Source organism: Tamandua tetradactyla, chromosome 7 (genome assembly GCF_023851605.1).
Source record: "Tamandua tetradactyla isolate mTamTet1 chromosome 7, mTamTet1.pri, whole genome shotgun sequence".
In the NCBI taxonomy this organism is placed as follows: Eukaryota; Metazoa; Chordata; class Mammalia; order Pilosa; family Myrmecophagidae; genus Tamandua; species Tamandua tetradactyla.
In genome coordinates this window covers 63,308,341-63,326,545 of record NC_135333.1, presented here as the reverse complement: position 1 = coordinate 63,326,545, position 18,205 = coordinate 63,308,341, and the positions used below count along the sequence as shown (strand labels likewise).

The 18,205-nt window shown below is 34.8% G+C and overlaps 1 protein-coding gene across 17 annotated transcripts in view; it reads left to right on the top strand.

Annotated features, from left to right (window-relative positions):
- ERC1 (ELKS/RAB6-interacting/CAST family member 1) overlaps positions 1 to 18,205 on the top strand; it is a 755,438-nt gene that overhangs the window by 135,781 nt on the left and 601,452 nt on the right. For all 17 annotated transcript variants that reach the window (XR_013179465.1, XM_077169625.1, XM_077169623.1 and 14 more), the window contains exon 3: positions 6,446 to 6,862. Coding sequence is in view for 16 of the 17 variants with exons in the window: in XM_077169625.1 (XP_077025740.1) it covers positions 6,446 to 6,862 (417 nt within the window). In the remaining variant the exon portion in view is untranslated. The remainder of the gene's footprint in view (positions 1 to 6,445; positions 6,863 to 18,205) is intronic.

Here is an 18,205-nt window from a genome sequence, read left to right as displayed (position 1 = left end):
GTACCATCTTAGACCTTACACCCAATGCACAAACAATGAAAGAAAAAAATAGGTAAATGGGAACTCCTCAAGATTGAGTACTTCTGTGCTTCAGAAGATTTTTTCAAAAAGGTACAGAGGCAAACAACTCATTGGGAGAGAACATATCTGGTAAGGGTTTGATATCCAGTATAGTGGCAAAATTCTACAACACAGCAATATAAGAACATAGAACCTATGATGATTAGGTTCTGGTATCAGTTTGGCCAAGTGATGATGCCCGGTTGTTTGGTCAGGCAACACTGGCCTGACTGTTGCTGCAAGGGTAGTTCCTGGCTGGTTGATAAACGGGAGGGCTGTTGTATTAAATCACCAGTCAGTTGATTGCATATGTGGCTGATTAGATCTGTGACCAACATCTCCCAACAAGAAGATAATCCAATCAGTCAAAGGCTTCTTCAGCCAGCAAGTCTCTCCTGTGGATTTTTTCCAGACCCTTCCTTAGAACTGCCAACTTCATTGCCTGCCCTGCTGACTCTGGGCTCTTTCATTCCCATGGTTGCATGGGATACCTTTATGAATCTCATATTTACAGATCGAATCTGTTGATTCTGTTTCTCTAGAGAACCCTGAGTAATACACATCTCTAGTATAAAATGGGCAAAGCATATGAATAGACGTTTTTCCAATAAGGAGATACTCTGGTGAGTCAGTGTGTCATTCCTAAATAATATGCTTTATCTGTTTGTAAGCTTTGTTTTGGACAAGAACTCCATCCTGTGTATTTTCGTGTGCCGTACCTTGTGTAGTACTAAAAGTAGGAAAGATATCTTTTGACTGTTAAATACCTAAAAATGTTCTTTAATTACAGGGCAAACATTACATAAACCCAGAGTATGTAATTAACATTTTTATAAGCATTGTGTTTTGTGTTATGGCCAGTTAGATTTTGAGATAGATTTATTTGTATTGGTTGGTGAAGAATTAATTGTTACAGAGTAAGAGTAAGTCACTATGTTATTTTGTGGGGGGAGAAATAACCTTTTAGGGACTTAAAGTGCATCTCCTATCCTGTTGCCATTTGCTTTCAAAATAGTTTCTCCAAATTTGTTTTTGTTAATCTTTCATCAAATGTTTATTGAGCTTTTATTACTGTCAAATACTCTGCTGTGCTCCAGGATAAAAAGGTGATAGTTCTAGTCCTAGAGAGTTTATTGAGCATAGATGCAAGCAGATAACTTACAGATCAATCTGATGAGTACTGTTCTAGGGAGCATACAGTACATGCAGCACAGATTAAACTGAGTAAGCTGGAGGCTCAACTCTGGTGACTTTGCTGATAATGATTATAAGTGCTTTTGCATCTTACAGTAATAAAGTATACTTAATGTATGTATTTACATGTTTTACAAATAAGTTGCTCTTAGTTTAACATTTATAATAGCGCACAATGGTAACTTTTCTTCCTTTTAATTTTGGCTATCTTGATGAACAGTGCATTGCGTTCTCTGTGGGTGTATTTTTTGTAATGATAACCATTTTCATGTATCCATAAAATTATTTTTTTTGCTAATTAAAAATTGCCCTAGATGATATATTTCCATCATTTTAGAAATCAAGAATGACTGGATCAAAATATTATCTCATTTATTTGTTATAAGTTCTGCCTTGGAAGAGATTCTAGCTTTCCAAAATATATGAAGGGTTGTAGTGAGCAGTTGCTGTTATACTATGTTATCTTTCCCTGTCAGAGACTTAAGAATTTCCCATATGGTTGTTCAGATCCTCCCATTTCTTTAAGTTACAGTTGTTGTAATGATTCATAATCTTTGGAGTAAATTTTAGACAGCTATTTTTTCTAGCTTTTCCAGAACAGTCTAAGTGTTAGAATGAAATGAAGTAGATGAGTAAGTGACAGTCTAAAATTTGGAATTTGAGAAGGGCAAGATAATTATGGATATTATCATGAGCAGAATTCCCAAATAGGAATTTGCTTAATATCTCACAACTGAGGTCTTTTTACTGAATTCAGAGTGTCTGTTTTTGGTTGCTCATCATAAATGTCTATGAAATATGTAAATATGCTTATTTAATCTTGTGTATAAACGTGTTGAAGAAGGTGTAGCCTAGCTTCTAGCCTCCTTCTTTCTTTATCCAAGGGAGTTTGCAGGCATTTTATAGCCTGAATGTAGCCTTAAAAGGAATGTTGATTTGCACATCAGTGGAGCCTTCTGAGCTAATAGGCAGAGCATTGCTTTTAATTCTATACTGTAGTAAAATGAGTATGAGCAGAGCTGAATATACCGACACATTAGTAGTTGCATTTTCTTTTTTCACCAATATAGTAATTGCTATACTAGATTTAGTTGTATGTACTAATGGGTATGTGAGATTATCAGCTATAATCAACATCTATTTCTCTTTATTTGAATGAATCTGTGATGAATGTCCAAAATGGAGAAACAGTGTACCTAGAAATCATTTTCCTTGTGGGATTTAATTTGTGATATATCCCTTTGGGATAAATTCACTCAGAAGCATCTGGGTTTTTAGGTTTCCAGTGATAAAGAAAGAAGCTAGGGTTTGTCCTTGTGGGGGCAAACTTACTGTGGGTGGGATCTTTTGGTTCAACTGAGATATGACCCAGCCCATTTGGAATGGGTCTTAATCCCTCTATTGGGGTTTCTTATGAGAGAGAGAAAATGCCAAGAGACATTGGGAGAGAGCCATTGGAACCAGAGTCCAGGAGAGAAGGACCTGCAGACGTCGCCATGCGCTTTCACATAAGGCAGAGGAAACCCTGCTGCCAGCAGCCTTTTCTCAGAGAAGTTATCTTCCTCTTGATGCCTTAATTTGGACATTTTCATAGCTTTAGAAGTATAAATTTTTAACCTATTAAATCCCCATTGAAAAAGCCAACCCATTGAAAGTAATAAATTTTGTTATATATTTTTTGAGGATCTTTAACTCCAACAACTGTTAAGAATCTTTAAAAGGCAATGCTGACAGTTAAATACATTGAAATCATATTCATGAATTAAAAAATACCTGATAGCTTTATTGAAAGTCTGTTCTTAGTAAGAAAAGTAGTGCTTTTCAAGAGTTTGAAAACTATCAGAATTGAAAGTTCAGTACTTTCTAAGCATAATATCAAAGCCAGAAACCGTAAAGGAAGAGGTTGATAGATTTTGCATTAAAAAGAAACTCTGTATTTAAAAGTCACAATACACAATATTAAAAGAAAAATGACAGACTTGGGAAAATATTTATAATTATACAGCAGATAGAAGGTTATTTTCTTAATATAAAGAGCTCTTAAAATAGAATAGGAGAACGTTAAATACCCCATTAACAAAGTAGGCAAAGAATAATAACAAAGGAAGAAATCCACAGTGTCAGTAAATATGTGGGTACATACTTGGCCTCATTTTAATCCAAGAAATGTAAAGCAAAACAAGAATGAGATATTGACACCCCACCATCCCCAGTCAGACTGGCGAAGATTAAAAAAAGAAATGGAAATACCTACTGTTGTCAAAGGTATGAGGAAGTGGCCAGTTTCAGATATTGTTTGATGGGAATTTAAATCTGTACAGATTTATTTAGAAATATTTTCTAATATGTATCTAAATTGTAACTGTGCATACCTTCTGATCCAGCAATTCCACCTTTGAGAATTTATCCCTAAGAAAAATTCGGATATGTGTACAAAGACATACCTATTAATGTGCCTGTTTATATGCATACAGTTTTGGATTCTATGGCAATTATTTTTTTTTATTTTTATTACTTTTTATTGAAAACTGCACTGAACGCTAAATGTCCACCTCTACAATAAACAAAGTAACAGTAAACTCACGCTAAAACAAAACATACTTCTGATAGCTGTTATTTTTCTGTTTGAAACAGATTTCAAGTTTTTTATTTTGGCATAAAAACAGGAAGCTACTGTATAAAGGCTCAGAATAAGCCATCTTTTAAAACAAAAAGGTGGTGGTTCACAAAAAACTATGAATATAACATGTAACTAGTTCATCCAAATCTAATAGGATTTGTTAAAATCAGTCACATATAATAACACATCTGAAGTGTTCTTGTATAAAATATCACGTGAAGAAAAGAAGACTTTATCAATGTCTGAAAAGTGGGTTTGTTCATAAAACAAACCTTTGGTAATTTATCCCTAAGAAAAATTTGGATACGTGTGCAAAGACATACCTATTAATGTGCCTGTCTGTATACATACACCTGGATTCTATGGCAGTTACCTTTGAAAAATATATAAATTCATGTTTTGAATGGGTAGCAGATCCAAATAGTTCAAAATTCAAGAGGGGTATTGGAAAAAAGAGGGAATGAGAAGTGACTAATGGTTATGGCATTTCTCTTTGAGATATGAAAATGTTCTCGAGTTAATTGGTGGTAATTGGTGTACAACTTTGTAAATAGGCTAAAAACCATTGACTGTACACTTAAAATGGATGAATTATCTCAGTAAACCTGTTACTAAAAAAATTCGAAAAGATTAAGATGTGGTAAAAACTTCTTCATACAGCTTGTCCCTTAACCAGTCAAATTCTTCTCCTTCTCCTCCTACAAAGACTACTGTTTATAATTTCTTGGATAACTTCCCAGATTTTAAAATTTCTTATGAATATTTTACTTATTTAAAATTCATAATAAATACTCATTATTTCTTCCCCTTTAAAAAAATGGTAGCAAATTGAACACAGTGTTATGTTTCCAAGCAGACATCTTTGAAGTTTATTTCTCTTATTTTTAGGTGAAAATGTCTTTTTTTTTTTAATTACAAAAAGGATCACATACTTCTGTAGGAAACTTAGTACCAAAAAAGCATGAAGAAAAATGTGAAAACCACTGAAAGTAGCCATTGATAATTGTTTACATCTTTTCATATTTTTTGTTGCATATATACATTCCCTTTTAAATTAGAAAGGGGGTCATCCTATACTTGCTTTATGCAGTCTACTTTTTTACACATATGGACAATTCATTGTGACCATTGTTTTTGTCGATAAATGTAACCTACATTGTTATTTTTAATTGATGCATAATATTAAATAGTGTGGACATTTCTTATTTATGCTTAATCCATCACTTACTAATATCCATTTAGGTTGTTTCTAATTGTGTCACTATTATAAACAATGAGTATTTTTGTATAGACAACTTTGTACACTTGCCAAATCATTTTCTTGAGATATTTATTATACTATTGTTGTACTGTCTGTCAGTATTTGAAACAACGTATGTTTTTAAATACACACCAGAAAGATTTCCATGACATATTAATTCTGTAAAAAGATAATATAGGTATTAGTACCTTCATTTTAAAAATGAGGACTCTGAAACCCAGAAAGATGGTAACAGTGTGAGAGCTGGAACTAAAACTGATTTTACTTAGTCTTCTGATTGTGGTTTAGAGTTCTTTTCACTATGGCAAACTCCCAGACCTCATCTAGAATACAGGCATGATCTTCTTGTTGCTTCTTCATTCCTAAATATAAGGTAAATGATATAACATCCTTTGGAATTCTTTGCACAATATGATCAAATTTACTTATCCTTTCATATTGAAGAGTCATATCATTGCATTTTGGATACAGGCTAAGGATATATCTTTCAAACATTAGTTTATCTGGATTAACATAGTCATTTAATTACTTACCTCTATTGTTATCTTAAACCTTGTATAAAAAGCTCACCCACATGTTCTCTGTTTTTTTAAGCTTCGAGTTATATCATTACATCTGAGTAGTACTAGTGTCAGTAGTTCGAGAGGTTTGCTCTGACCTGAATGCCAGCACTGTCACTTAACTATGTGATTGTGGGCAAATTACTTATAAAACTTACCCTAAGCCTTAGTTTCTTCATCAATAAAATAAAACTAACAGTACCTGTGTCATAGTGAGGATTAAGTGAATTAATACAAAAAAAGTGATTGGCATAATCTGGCATTCAGAAACCACTCATTAAATGTTAGTATTAGTTAATATTTATAATACATGAAACTCATATTGTGCTTTGACAGCCTTTTTGCTTTTTGTTGCACTTTTTTGAATGAATGTGTTTGTATTTCTGCAAATTTCTCCTATCTTCCCCCTCCCCTGAACTTCAATTCCTGTGTATTTCAGTCTATTAATTTTGAACAGAGTCTGTGTTTTATCGTGGTTTATGCAACAAAAGGAGCTGCCATATTTATCTAATTTATCTTGCTTCCTGTTGGGTAAAAACGCAAGTTGAATCACATTTTGTAGATTATTTCTTCCATTTTTTTCTTTAGAAAATGTAAAACAGAATAATGTTAATTATAATTTGCTAAATGCGGAGTTCTGAGAGCCCCTGTGGCTAATTTTTGACTCCCCAAAGGGTTAAAGAAGCTGCTCCGTTTTTGCTACTTGAAAAGGAAGGCTGACTTGGGGATTTCTTTTCATCTTGTTTTTAGCACATGCAGATGACAATCCAGGCTCTCCAGGATGAATTGCGGATCCAGAGGGACCTGAATCAACTATTTCAGCAAGATAGTAGCAGTAGGACTGGTGAACCCTGTGTGGCAGAGCTGACAGAGGAGAACTTTCAGAGGTTGCATGCTGAGCATGAGCGGCAGGCCAAGGAACTATTTCTTCTTCGAAAGACGCTGGAGGAAATGGAGCTGCGTATTGAAACTCAGAAGCAAACCCTGAATGCTCGGGATGAATCCATTAAGAAGCTTCTGGAGATGCTGCAGAGCAAAGGACTTTCCGCCAAGGCTACCGAGGAAGACCATGAGAGAACAAGACGATTAGCAGAGGCAGAGATGCATGTACACCACTTAGAGAGCCTTTTGGAGCAGAAGGAAAAAGAGAATAATATATTGAGAGAGGTGAGCAACTGCTTTTTGAATTTTTATGACATAATATATTTATTTTTCTTATTAATATCTTGGCCTAGATAAATTTATGTGCACACCTCAGTTTAGGTGTGCTTATAAAGTCCTTGACAGCAGTAATGGATGATTGCCCTGTGGTTTCCTTGGAAACTGTTGCCTTGCTGTAAAAGATATGAAATAAAAGTCATTTGCTGCCAAGAAGGAACAGCTGGAAAGAATGACATAGAGGCACGCTGGCATTTATTTTTCAGAGAGGATACCCAGACTTTAGCAGACCACTCTGCTAAATAATTCTTTACTTTTCTGGGTTCTTCGTAAATGAAGATTTAATCTTACATTGAATAAAAAAAAAAATTAACAGCTATGGTAGCTTCATTGTATTTTGTCACAGGCTCCTGCTAATTTTCATGTTTGGATAGCAAGTGGGTAGGGAATGGCAAGTTTATCACTAGTTGAAACCTAGATAGTTTACAAGGGATAGATCTGGATTGGCGGCTGACACAATCTTTGTAATGGAAGCATAATGTGTAGAGCAACAAATGATTTAAGGTGGAAAATGTAATTGTAGTTCCTTATAAGTTGGGCTTGTCAAAGTGTGGATGAAGATAATATGAATAGATAAATATAAGGAGGTATTGGAAACAATTAGGCAAGTAATGAGAGGATAATAGGAGGTGATATATTAGCTCTTACCCACTATATATTCAAGGACTTACTCATTATAGAAGAAAGAGGAAGAATTTACATAGTTCCATAAATGTAATCAAAGAGAAAAGGCCTCTTCCCCAGCCAGTACAGTTGAGAAGACTAATATAGAGATGTCAGTTTTTCCCAAATCTATAAATTAAATACTCTTGAAATATGCATAGATGATTTTGCAGTTTATTTGTGAGACAAACAATGCAGGAAGGTTTGCCTAAGCAGATGATGAGAAATGTGTTTTAAACTCATTATCATAAAAATGATGTGGTACTGATATAGCAATAGCTAGGTTAATGAAACAGACTAGAGTCCAGAAAAAATAATATAGTATTAAATATGTGATGAATGTTCTGGGATAATGGCCATCCGTTTGGAAAAAGGTTACCTTGTTATAGCAAATGAAATTCCAGATGAAATAAGAGCTATTTTTTAAAAACTAAAAACATTAAAGGAAAATGTACGTGAAAAAGTTTTAATACAATCTTGTGATAGTAAATAAGCATTGCCAGAGAATGAACTTTAAAAATGGGTTCATTTAAAACTTGTGTATGTTAGAAAATACAATTAATAAAGTTAAAACGATAACTTGGACCAAAGTTTTATAACGTGGCCAGACTGATACATCAAGATTGTTTCCACAACAATAAGATGCTTGAGGTTCTTGGTACCACCTTTCCTTTCTCACATTTTCCAACAAATGTTTATTGAGCCTCCAACATGCATTTGATCCTAGAATAGGCACTGGCTGTATATATATATTTATATCAGACAGGATCTCGCTCCCCTAGAACTTAAATATCTAGTGGGAGAGAAACAGTAAACTCTTGATTATGGGATGAAAGAAATGAGTTGGGTGAAGTACTTATTATGTTGGGTGTGGGGGTTTCTGAAAACAGAGTGGTCAGGTAAATGTCTTTGAGAAAATGCCTTTAAATGGAGATCCAAAGGTAGGGAAGGAGCCACTTTGCTGAAAGCTTGGGTAAAATCATTTCATGAAGAAGATAACAGTTTCAAAGGCCTGGTAGGAAGGAGTTCTGAGGGAATGGGAAGAAGGCCAGAGGACAAGGGCATACTGTGTAAGGAGTAGAGTAGCATGAGATGAGAGGTTGGAGAGGGCACCAGGGCCAGCAGAGTCTATTCATCAGACATTTTTTTTTTGGCACCTACCATGTTCTCTAGGAGACAGAGTACCTGCCTTCATGGTACTTTGAAAATACAACAATTTTAATCAGAGTCCAAGAGAAACCCTTCAAGTATTTATTGAAGGAAGTGACATGATCTGATTTGTGTTTTAAAACTTACTCTGATTGTGTTGAGAATAAATGAGGAAAATCTACTAAGGAACTCAGATGCTCTAAAACAGGTTAAGTGAATGGCAACTTGTAATGACTGTTGAAATGACTTGTGTCACTAATGTATTAGGAGAGGCAAAAAGAATAGTGGGTTGGCAACATCAGGATATCCAGAAGTTTTGGCATTATCATTCACCTTTTAAAAATTGGTATTGCCTCAGTTGTAAGACTTAACAGTTTTCCCCATTTTAACAGTGTGAAATTGAGTTAAATCTTACACTTGATGGCAGTTTATAGTTTCTAACAGCAAGGGAGCAATTGTAATATATATATTTGCTGTGCGTTCACAAACAGCCATGGCTGTTCATTTTGTCATAATTTCAGTTGAATTATGAGCATTGTTGGTATTTCTCATGTTAACTATAATTGTTGTACATTTTATTTTCAGAAATAGTATACTGTGAATAAGCATTAAACAAAAAGTATTGGGTATGGACAAAGTTATGAAAAAGGCTAATAATGATATGTGATTAAACTATTTTTAAATAAGTTAAAAAAGAATTGGAATCAGTGTAAAATAAATATTCTAGGTGGTACAGCTTTATGTCATGGTTTATTTTGAGGCATTCTTCCTTTTCTTGCCAGCAAATAATGGTGCATTTTAAAATCAATGGTATCTTAGCTTTGATGAAATATGGTATTAATAAAATGGTGTTTGTATGCATTAACATTTGGGATTCATTTTCCATTTTTTTGGTGAAACGTGATTCTGGAGATAAGTTAGTAATAACCCCCCAAAAATCCAAAAAGGAAAAATAAAATTTAGATTAAGAATGGTATTTTCTGTTTGTACTGAAAGTACATTGTTATAACTGTTCTTGTTAGATTTCATAGTTTTGCTTTAGCGCCTTTTGATTGATAGAAGAGTAAGGACATCTAGTGGACAAATATTGAACTACAGTCAGGACTTGTCTTGGATAGAGTTTGGTGCTTGGACATAGAAGTCTTAACAAGTTTTATAGGTTATTATACAGCAAAGTTTGACAGTCAAACTTTGATTCTCAGACTATTGGCAGAGGATACTTAAGGGATTATGTAATTTTTGGATCTGCAAACCATAGGCATACCTAACACTATCTATAGGCCAATTCAATTATATATTTATTATACTCCTTTTTTTAAAAAAAAAAAATGTAGATATGTGCTGTTGTGATAAATAACAGAAAAATTTATTTTAAAACATTGTTGCATTCATGCTAGTTTTTGGTATCTATAATATTTTAACTAACATACCTTGTTAGTACAGCTGCTATCATGTTAGTGTTTGCAGAAATGTTTAAGATAAAAAAGTCTTATTTTATGGATAGGTCCTAGGCTAGGAATTCTAAATCTAGCACTTTGGAGTCATTACAAGTCTGTCAGTATCATTGGCATTTGTAAAGTATAAGCAAAGGAGATTGGAATAAAAAAAAGAGAGAGCTATGAAAAGAAAAAATGAACAAAAAAAAAGGGAAAAATTAAAAAGAAAAATGGGTCCATAGTTTGACATTTTGTAATGATTTTTGGAAAATAAAACAGCTTTACATCTTATTTATTTAGGTTATTCCCCCTACCCTGGTTTCCAGTTTTACAAGAAGATAAATGTTCTTCTCCATTGCTGGAGGTAGAAAAAGATAAAGTACAATGCTGAGTTAAGAAACAGAAAAAGTGGGGAGGATTCTGTTTATCTTCCATTTTCTTTATTTCTGTCTCCTCTGTGTTTTGAGTACATACAGTAAGTCCAGAAATTGTGAAGGGACTTCCTAAACAATCTTGAATGTCTATCCTTGAACCAAGGGTACTGAAGGCTAAAACTTGAAACTTGAAAAAAAAGAAATTTCAGGCATGAGAACTTTTTTTCAGTTGTAGCTATCTCCTTCCTCTCAGTTGTATAAGTAAAATGGACTCTTAAAAAAAGAAACTAAGGAAAGGGAGAAACATGAAATTTTGTTTCTAACCTTTTTAAAAACTAATTCCAGATTAGTTATTATTCTTTAGTAAATTAATGAGAGAACATGAGCAATTAAATAAATCTACCACATTTAATAATATAACAGGATCCAGATCATTCTACCTCTATTTTAATTTATTTTTGAATGAAAATTTTCAGGCCTGCAAGGAGAGAAATTAAGTGAGCAAAGTGCATATTCTTCCACTTAAAATAGTTTGACTAGTACATTCATTTCTATTTCTAGAGTCTCTTCTCTTTATTACCAGTGTATGAGTCATAGGCTTGATGTGCTGAGTGGGAAAAAGGAGTTTTATCAGCTCACTAACTGGAAGATGCATTCATAATGAACTTTAATGTGCAGACCTATAAACAGAAATTCTTTACAAGTGATGGGCTTTAAAATGTCTTAATAGGAAAGCTGTATGCCTGCAGATAGTTGAAAATGCATCTTGGTTCCTTGTAATATGTAGAGAAGAATTATTTGTTCAATTGGATTTCTGCTTTCTTTGTATTTTGCTTGTGTGCTTGCTAGGATTTAAAATGAAATTGTTAAACTTTTATCTTAAAGCATTTCAAAGTTTACTTTATTTGGAATCAGTAGAAAAAAAGAAGTCCGATAAATTAATTCAAAATCTGAATTGTGAGGTATTTTAAGAAATGCAGTTTTAATATTTTCATATAGGTATAGGAATACCGAGCAAAAAATATTATAAACAAAAGTTGTGGGATTTTATTAGTAGCCAAAGATTGTTTATGTGTTACATGTTGGAGTAGAAGAAAACAGATGGATTCAAGAGGTTTTTTAAAACTTTTTTGGATATAGAACAGACATAGAAAATGATATAAAACAAATAAAATTAACTACTATTCTGACTTTTATGGTAATCACTCTCTTGCTTTTCATTATAGTTATCATGAGGCCTAATGGTGTAGTATTATTATATTGATTATAGTAATAATATCATCCCTAAATGTTATGATTTAGTTTATTTTTAAATCTATTCTACAGATTCCACGTTTTTTCCTCATGGAATTCAATCATTTCTTTGTTTATTAGCTGGAATGGTAATTTCTAACATCTTTGTAATTTCTGGTTCATATCAGTTGAATGATTTTGCTTCTGGTCATAGATCATGCTTTTCTGCTTTTGCATATTAAGTACTTTTTATTGTGTAATAGACATTATGGATGCTAAGTTGCTGAGTGCCTGGATTTTGTTGTCTTCCTTAACAAAGTTTTGTTTTGTTTTGTTTTGCAGGAATTAATTTATTTAAGAGTAACTTGATACTTTTAAGGCTTGCTTTTAGCTTTATTAGATTTGGTCGAGAATAGCTCTCTCCAAGGTTAGATCTCTACTCCTAGGTCTTGTCCGTTCTGGTATCCCTGCTAAATGCCACTGGTGCTCTCTCACTCACTCTGACTGCTTGAAACTTGGTATTTTTTTCCAGCCCCTGGGTGAGTTCTGGTGTTTGCACAACTCAAAGCTCCTTGATAATTGAGCTTTCCCCAGTAGTTCTTTTTTTAGGGGGAGGGGACAGGGGGGCATGGTCTGGGAATCGAACCCGGGTCTCCCACATGAAAGGCGGGCATTCTAACCACTAAACTACCCTTGCACCCCTCCCCAGTAGTTCTTTACCTGCCTTATAGAGTCCTACCCTGCATATGCACAGCTTTGTATTTTCCAAAGATTCAGGACCCCTGTCAGATTAGACATTACTTCTCTGATAATCTTCCTTCTCTCTGTTACTCTGTTCTGCATATTTCTACTGCCTTGGGACCCTCAACCACTGATTTGTCCTTTAAGGTTTATGAAACTGCTGTACTCTGTGCCTCCAGACAGAAAGTCTGGGTCATCATCTTGTTTCTTTCTTTTATCATAGTCTTGTGCTGCTTTTATCCAATATCTGAAAACAATTATTCCATACCTTTCATCTAATTTCATTATAGTTTATGACAGGAAGGTCATTTTATATCATTAATTGATTAGATCATGTTGGTCTTGTAGGGAGTGGGAAGTATATTGGGAAATCCACCGAAGGATTTAAAGCAGATTAGTGCCCTGATTTTGTCGATGTTTTGTGAAGATTATCCTGGTACTCTCTTGAAAATAAACAAAGGCAAAGGAAGGAAACCAATTAGAGGCTGTCATGGTAATCTAGGTTTAACCTCAGCTGGAAGTAGAGGAAAGTAGATTAATTCAAGAGAAATTTTGGAGGTAGAATAATTAGGACTTGCTGTTAAAGTGGTTATGGGAAATGAAGATCCCAGGGGAATGAAAGGAGACGGTTCGGTTTTGGCTTGGGCCACCAAGATGGTATTACCATTAGTGAAATGGGGAAGACTCAGGTAGGGACTAGGTTGAGGAGAGTTTTGTTTTGGCTAAAAAAAGTTTGAGTTACCTATTAGACATCTAAATAGAGACATGAAATTGGTAGTTGGATATATGAATCTTGATATCAGAGTGGAGGTCAGGCCTAGAAATTCACCATCATCTTGATTATCTTTTAAGTATGTAGAAGATTCAGATGGTGTAGATGGAAAGGAGAAAAGGTTTTAGGAATTTAGGACTAATGAGTTAGGTGGCATAGCAGTTAGAGTTGTAGTTTAGGGAGGAATAATCTTAAGAAAAATAGAGAAGAAACAATTGGAAAGGTAGAAAGAAAAACATTAGAATATAGTGCCATAGTAGTCAAGAGAAAACATGTATCAGGGAGGGAGTGGGCCACTGCTTTGAGTGCCTTCTCAGGCACTTACTAGAATGTAAGATGAGAACAGAAGTGATTTGGCAACCTGAAATTCACAGATTATCTTGATGACTAGTTTCAAATTTTTAAAAAAATGCCAAATCGATGCTTCTATGACTGAGGGGATTTTGTATGTCTGAAATGTTTCATAATTAATTAAAATAAACAGTGAATGTAAGATGAGGAAAGAGAGGCAGGTCATGTAGAATAGCAGTCTTCAGGCTGGGGTATTTGTACATTTTGGAGTTCACTAAGACTTTCCAGGATTATGTAATGGAGAGCAAATTCTAGATTCTCAATTTCCTTTTGTCCTTATTTTCCTACATTTTAGCTGGGTGAGACCATATCTTTGAGTTCTTTCCTACCTCGCCTTTTAAAATTTCACTTTGCACATTTTAACTCCTACTTATTCTTGAACTCTCAGCTACTCCTTAGGGGAACTTTCCCAGTTCTCTAAACTAGATTAAGATACCCCTAATTTTTCTCTCAGAGTATTGTGAACATTATCTTCAGAGCATTTTTTACATATGAATTATACAAGTATGTTTTTTATTATTTTCTTTATTCATTTCACAAATGTCAAATATGACAGATACTTGAGCACTACTGTGTACTCTGTATTGTACTGAGTGCTTGGTATACATCAGAAAACAAAAAAGAGAAAGACTTTTGGGCGTAGGGGAGACAGACAATAAACAATAAACTTAAGTAACCGTATGCTATTAGAAGGTGATAAATGCTAAGGAAAAAATTGAGCTTGGTTGACAGATTGGAAGTTTGTGTTGGAGGCTGGTTGCTACTTTAAATAGAACGATAAGATGAGTCTCCTTGAGACTTTAACTTCTGAACAGACTTGAAGAGGTGAGGGAATGAGCTATTCAGCCTCTCTGGAAGAAGAGAGAGCCAAACTGAAGGAACAGTGAGTTCAAAGGCTTTAAGTCAGGAGCATGACTGATGTGTTGAGGAAAAGCAAGGAGGCTATTGTGGCTGGAGCAGACTGGTCAAAGCAGAGCATATAAAGGCCAGAGAGGTAATGGGGTCAGATCATATTGGACCTGATAGGCCAGAATAGGCACTGTGGCTTTTACTATGAAAGAAAGGAGGAGCTTTTGCAAGCTTTTAAGCATGTTTTTACTTCTGTTTTAAAAAGATCACTTTTGCTCTGTGGTAAATAGACTATTGCTGTATTCCGGCAAGAGATAATAGTGTTTCAGACCAATGTGGCAGTGAAGGTAGTAAGATGTGGTCAGTTTCTGGACATATTTTGGAAATCGGGACAAGAGGATTGTCTGGTGTTTTGGATGTAGGTAAAGAGGAATCAAGGCTGACTCCTGTGTTTTTGGCCTCAACAAGGGGTCAGTCTACATTACTATCACTTGAGATAGGGTAGATAAGGAAGGTGAGGCAGGTTGAAAGGGGAGGATCAGGAGTTCAGTTTTAGATATACTGACAGTATGATATCCATTAGATAGCCACATTGAGATGCTAAGAAGGCAGTTATATATACAAATGTGGTTTCAACTGGAGGTATAAATTTGGAAGTTATCATTATATGGATAATGTTGGAAGTCATGAGACTAGATGAGATTATTAAGGGAATGGTGAAGGGAGGAGGACAAAGGACTGATGCCTGGAATACTTATAAGGAGATGGGAAGAAAAGAAAGTAGTAAGGTAGAAGGAAAAGCTAGGAAAGTTTTATTTTGTGGAAGCCAAGGGAAGAGAATATAAGGAAGAGGAATTGAAAACTATGCCACAGGCTAATAGATCAAGAAGGGTGGAGACTGAGGAGGAGGCGTGGGTTTTAGCAATGTGGAGGTCTTCAGTGACCCTGAAGAATTATTTTGGTGATTATTTGACTAATATACAGCTTTCCTACAAGACTAAAAGTTATTTTAAAAAAGGCACCAGGGTGGGCCATCGTGACTCAGCAGGTGGAATTCTTGCCTGCCATGCCAGAGACGGAGGTTCAATTCCCAGTGCCAGCCCATGCGAAAAAAAAAAGGCACCAAATTTGTTATTTTTCATCTTTATACCTCTAAAATGTAGCATAATTCCTTGCACTAATAAATGGATAAATAGATAGGTCCCAGAATCTCTGGGAAAGTTGGAGATCTGGTTTCAGAAATTATATAGCCAAGAACAGTGCCTTAAATCAATCCTGCTCCTTTATTGGTTTGTTGAAGACTGCTGCTATTGCTGCTGGGCATAGGTACAGGCCCAGGCCAGGCCCAGCAGCTTGTTCTGCTGCTGCTGCTGACACTGCTTGCTACCATTAGGGCCTCTGCATTGTCAAGCCTGAAAGCGTGAGATAGCTGCTGCCTCTGCCACCTGTTGACATAATGGTCCCTTTTTATTCTTATCCCTGCTTCCTCATGTCAGAAGCTTCTGATTCAAAGTAGGTGCTGAATGTGTCTCGGTGACTAGATCGTGTGCCTGGACTTTCAGTGCAGAAAGGCAGGGGCATCAAGTCTGCCATTTTCAGCTTCTATTGTTGGAGGTAGATTCTACATTAAAAATCCCTACATATAGGAAAGAGATCAGATATCACATGATGAGAAACAGTGATAGATGTCCACTATAGGGTGAGAGAAATAGATTTTACAGGTTATTCATGGAAAAGTAATAAAGCTCTGGGACTAGAGAACTTGGATGGTTGCATGTGCAGGTTGTTCACCAACAAGAGCTTCTTGCTGATGGAGTGAGCAGAGCCAAAAATTCATGCTTCATGGGAAGGTTGCATCTACCGCAGAGGGGTTGCTTTTATCTAATTCACATTATGTTACCCTGTGGCCTAGTGGATTTCCTGGATTGTGGTTATAGAGAATTGAGAACAGTTCCAAGGAAACTTAGAAAATGTCTGTCTTGTGGATAGGAAACAGGTAAGCTCACAGACAAGTGTTTGCTATGATAATTCTTTACTGGATGCCAATGGAAAAATTTAAAGATGTTCTTCCCTCAGCCCTCTATGGTTAAAAACAAAGTCATTACTAGATAGAATTCAGAAAGTGTGTGGACTGGCAATAACTGTTAGGTTTAGAAACAAGGAGGTCATTTATTTGATATTTTAGAGAGTGATCTTGTAGTGAGGTGAGGATGGAAACTGGCTTAATTCATTCATTTGTTCATTCATTTGTTCATTCAACACAAGAGGAATAATTTTTAATGATTTCTCATACTCTTGTCTGTATGTTGGGAATATGAAAGACAGATTTTGCCCTTAAAGAGTTCACAGTCTTACATGTTAGAAAAATTATTCTAAATATAATTTGTTAAGTGCTAAACGAGAGTTTTGTAGCATATCCTATGAAAAATAACAGCAGGTGCACTTAATTCAGTGCAGGAGTAAAAAGGGATTAAAAGATTATCTTTTGAACCAAGTCTTGAAAGATCGATAACCATTCATTATTCATTCATTGAACATTCATTCGTTAAATATCTAGTAAGTATTTAACAGTGTACCAGCTACAGTTCTAAACAGTTGGAATCCATTGTGACTGGAACAAAGATCCTGGACCTTGTGGATCTTACAGTCTTGTTAGGGGGAAAAGAAGATAATACACGTAATAAATTAAAAATATATATATATATATCAGCATAAAAGTGCTATAGGAAAAAGAAAAAATAGAGCAGTATAAAGCGGAGAAAGGACATGTGGGTTATTTTTTGTCAATTTAAAAATATAAAATTGGGTACACTGAGAATGTTAAGTATTAATTTTATTATAATGAAAAATGTCAAATCTACACAAAAGCAGAGCAAATACTATAATGAACTGCCATATACTTATCAATCAGATACACCAGTTACTAAAATTTTGCTTGTTTCATGTATTCTTTTTTTTTTATTCACCAAAGATTTCAAGCAAATTCTTGGCATGGTGTCATTTTATCCCTCCAGACTTTTGTATGCATCTCTAAAACATATGGGCTTTAACAATTTTTTAAAATTCTGGTAACATACATAGAACATAAATTTTTCTGTCTTAACTGTTTTCAAGCATACAATTCAGTGGTATTACTTACACATTCAGTGTTGCGTTACCATTACCAAAACTTTTCCATCACCCCAATGAGAAACTCTGTAAGCATTAAGCATTAACTCCTCATTTTGTCCTTGTCTCTGGTAACCTGTAAATCTACTTTCTGTCTCTCTGAATTTGCATATCCCTTTTTTATTTAGAGGAGTCATAGGTGTATAGAAAATACAAAGTTTCCATATACTCCACTTCATAGTTTTCCTGAGTATTAACACTTTGCATTACTGCACTGTGTTACCTTTGTTATAATTGATGAACTGATATTATAATTAAACGATTATGTACTCTAATCCGTAGTTTACATTGGAGTTCATCATTTGTGTCATACAGTCCTATGGCTGGTTTTTTTTTTTTGGTTTTTACAAACGGAATTTTTTAGGTTACAAATTTACAGTTCTAAGGCTCTGAAAATGTTCAAATTAAGGCCATCAGAGAAAGACATCTTGACTTTGAAGGAAGGCTCCTGGCATCTGGAACCTCTCTGTCAGCTTGAAAGGCACGTGACTGGTGCCTGCTGCTCCTTGCTTTTGGTTTGTAGCTTTCAGCTTCTGATTCCAATGATTTTCTCAAT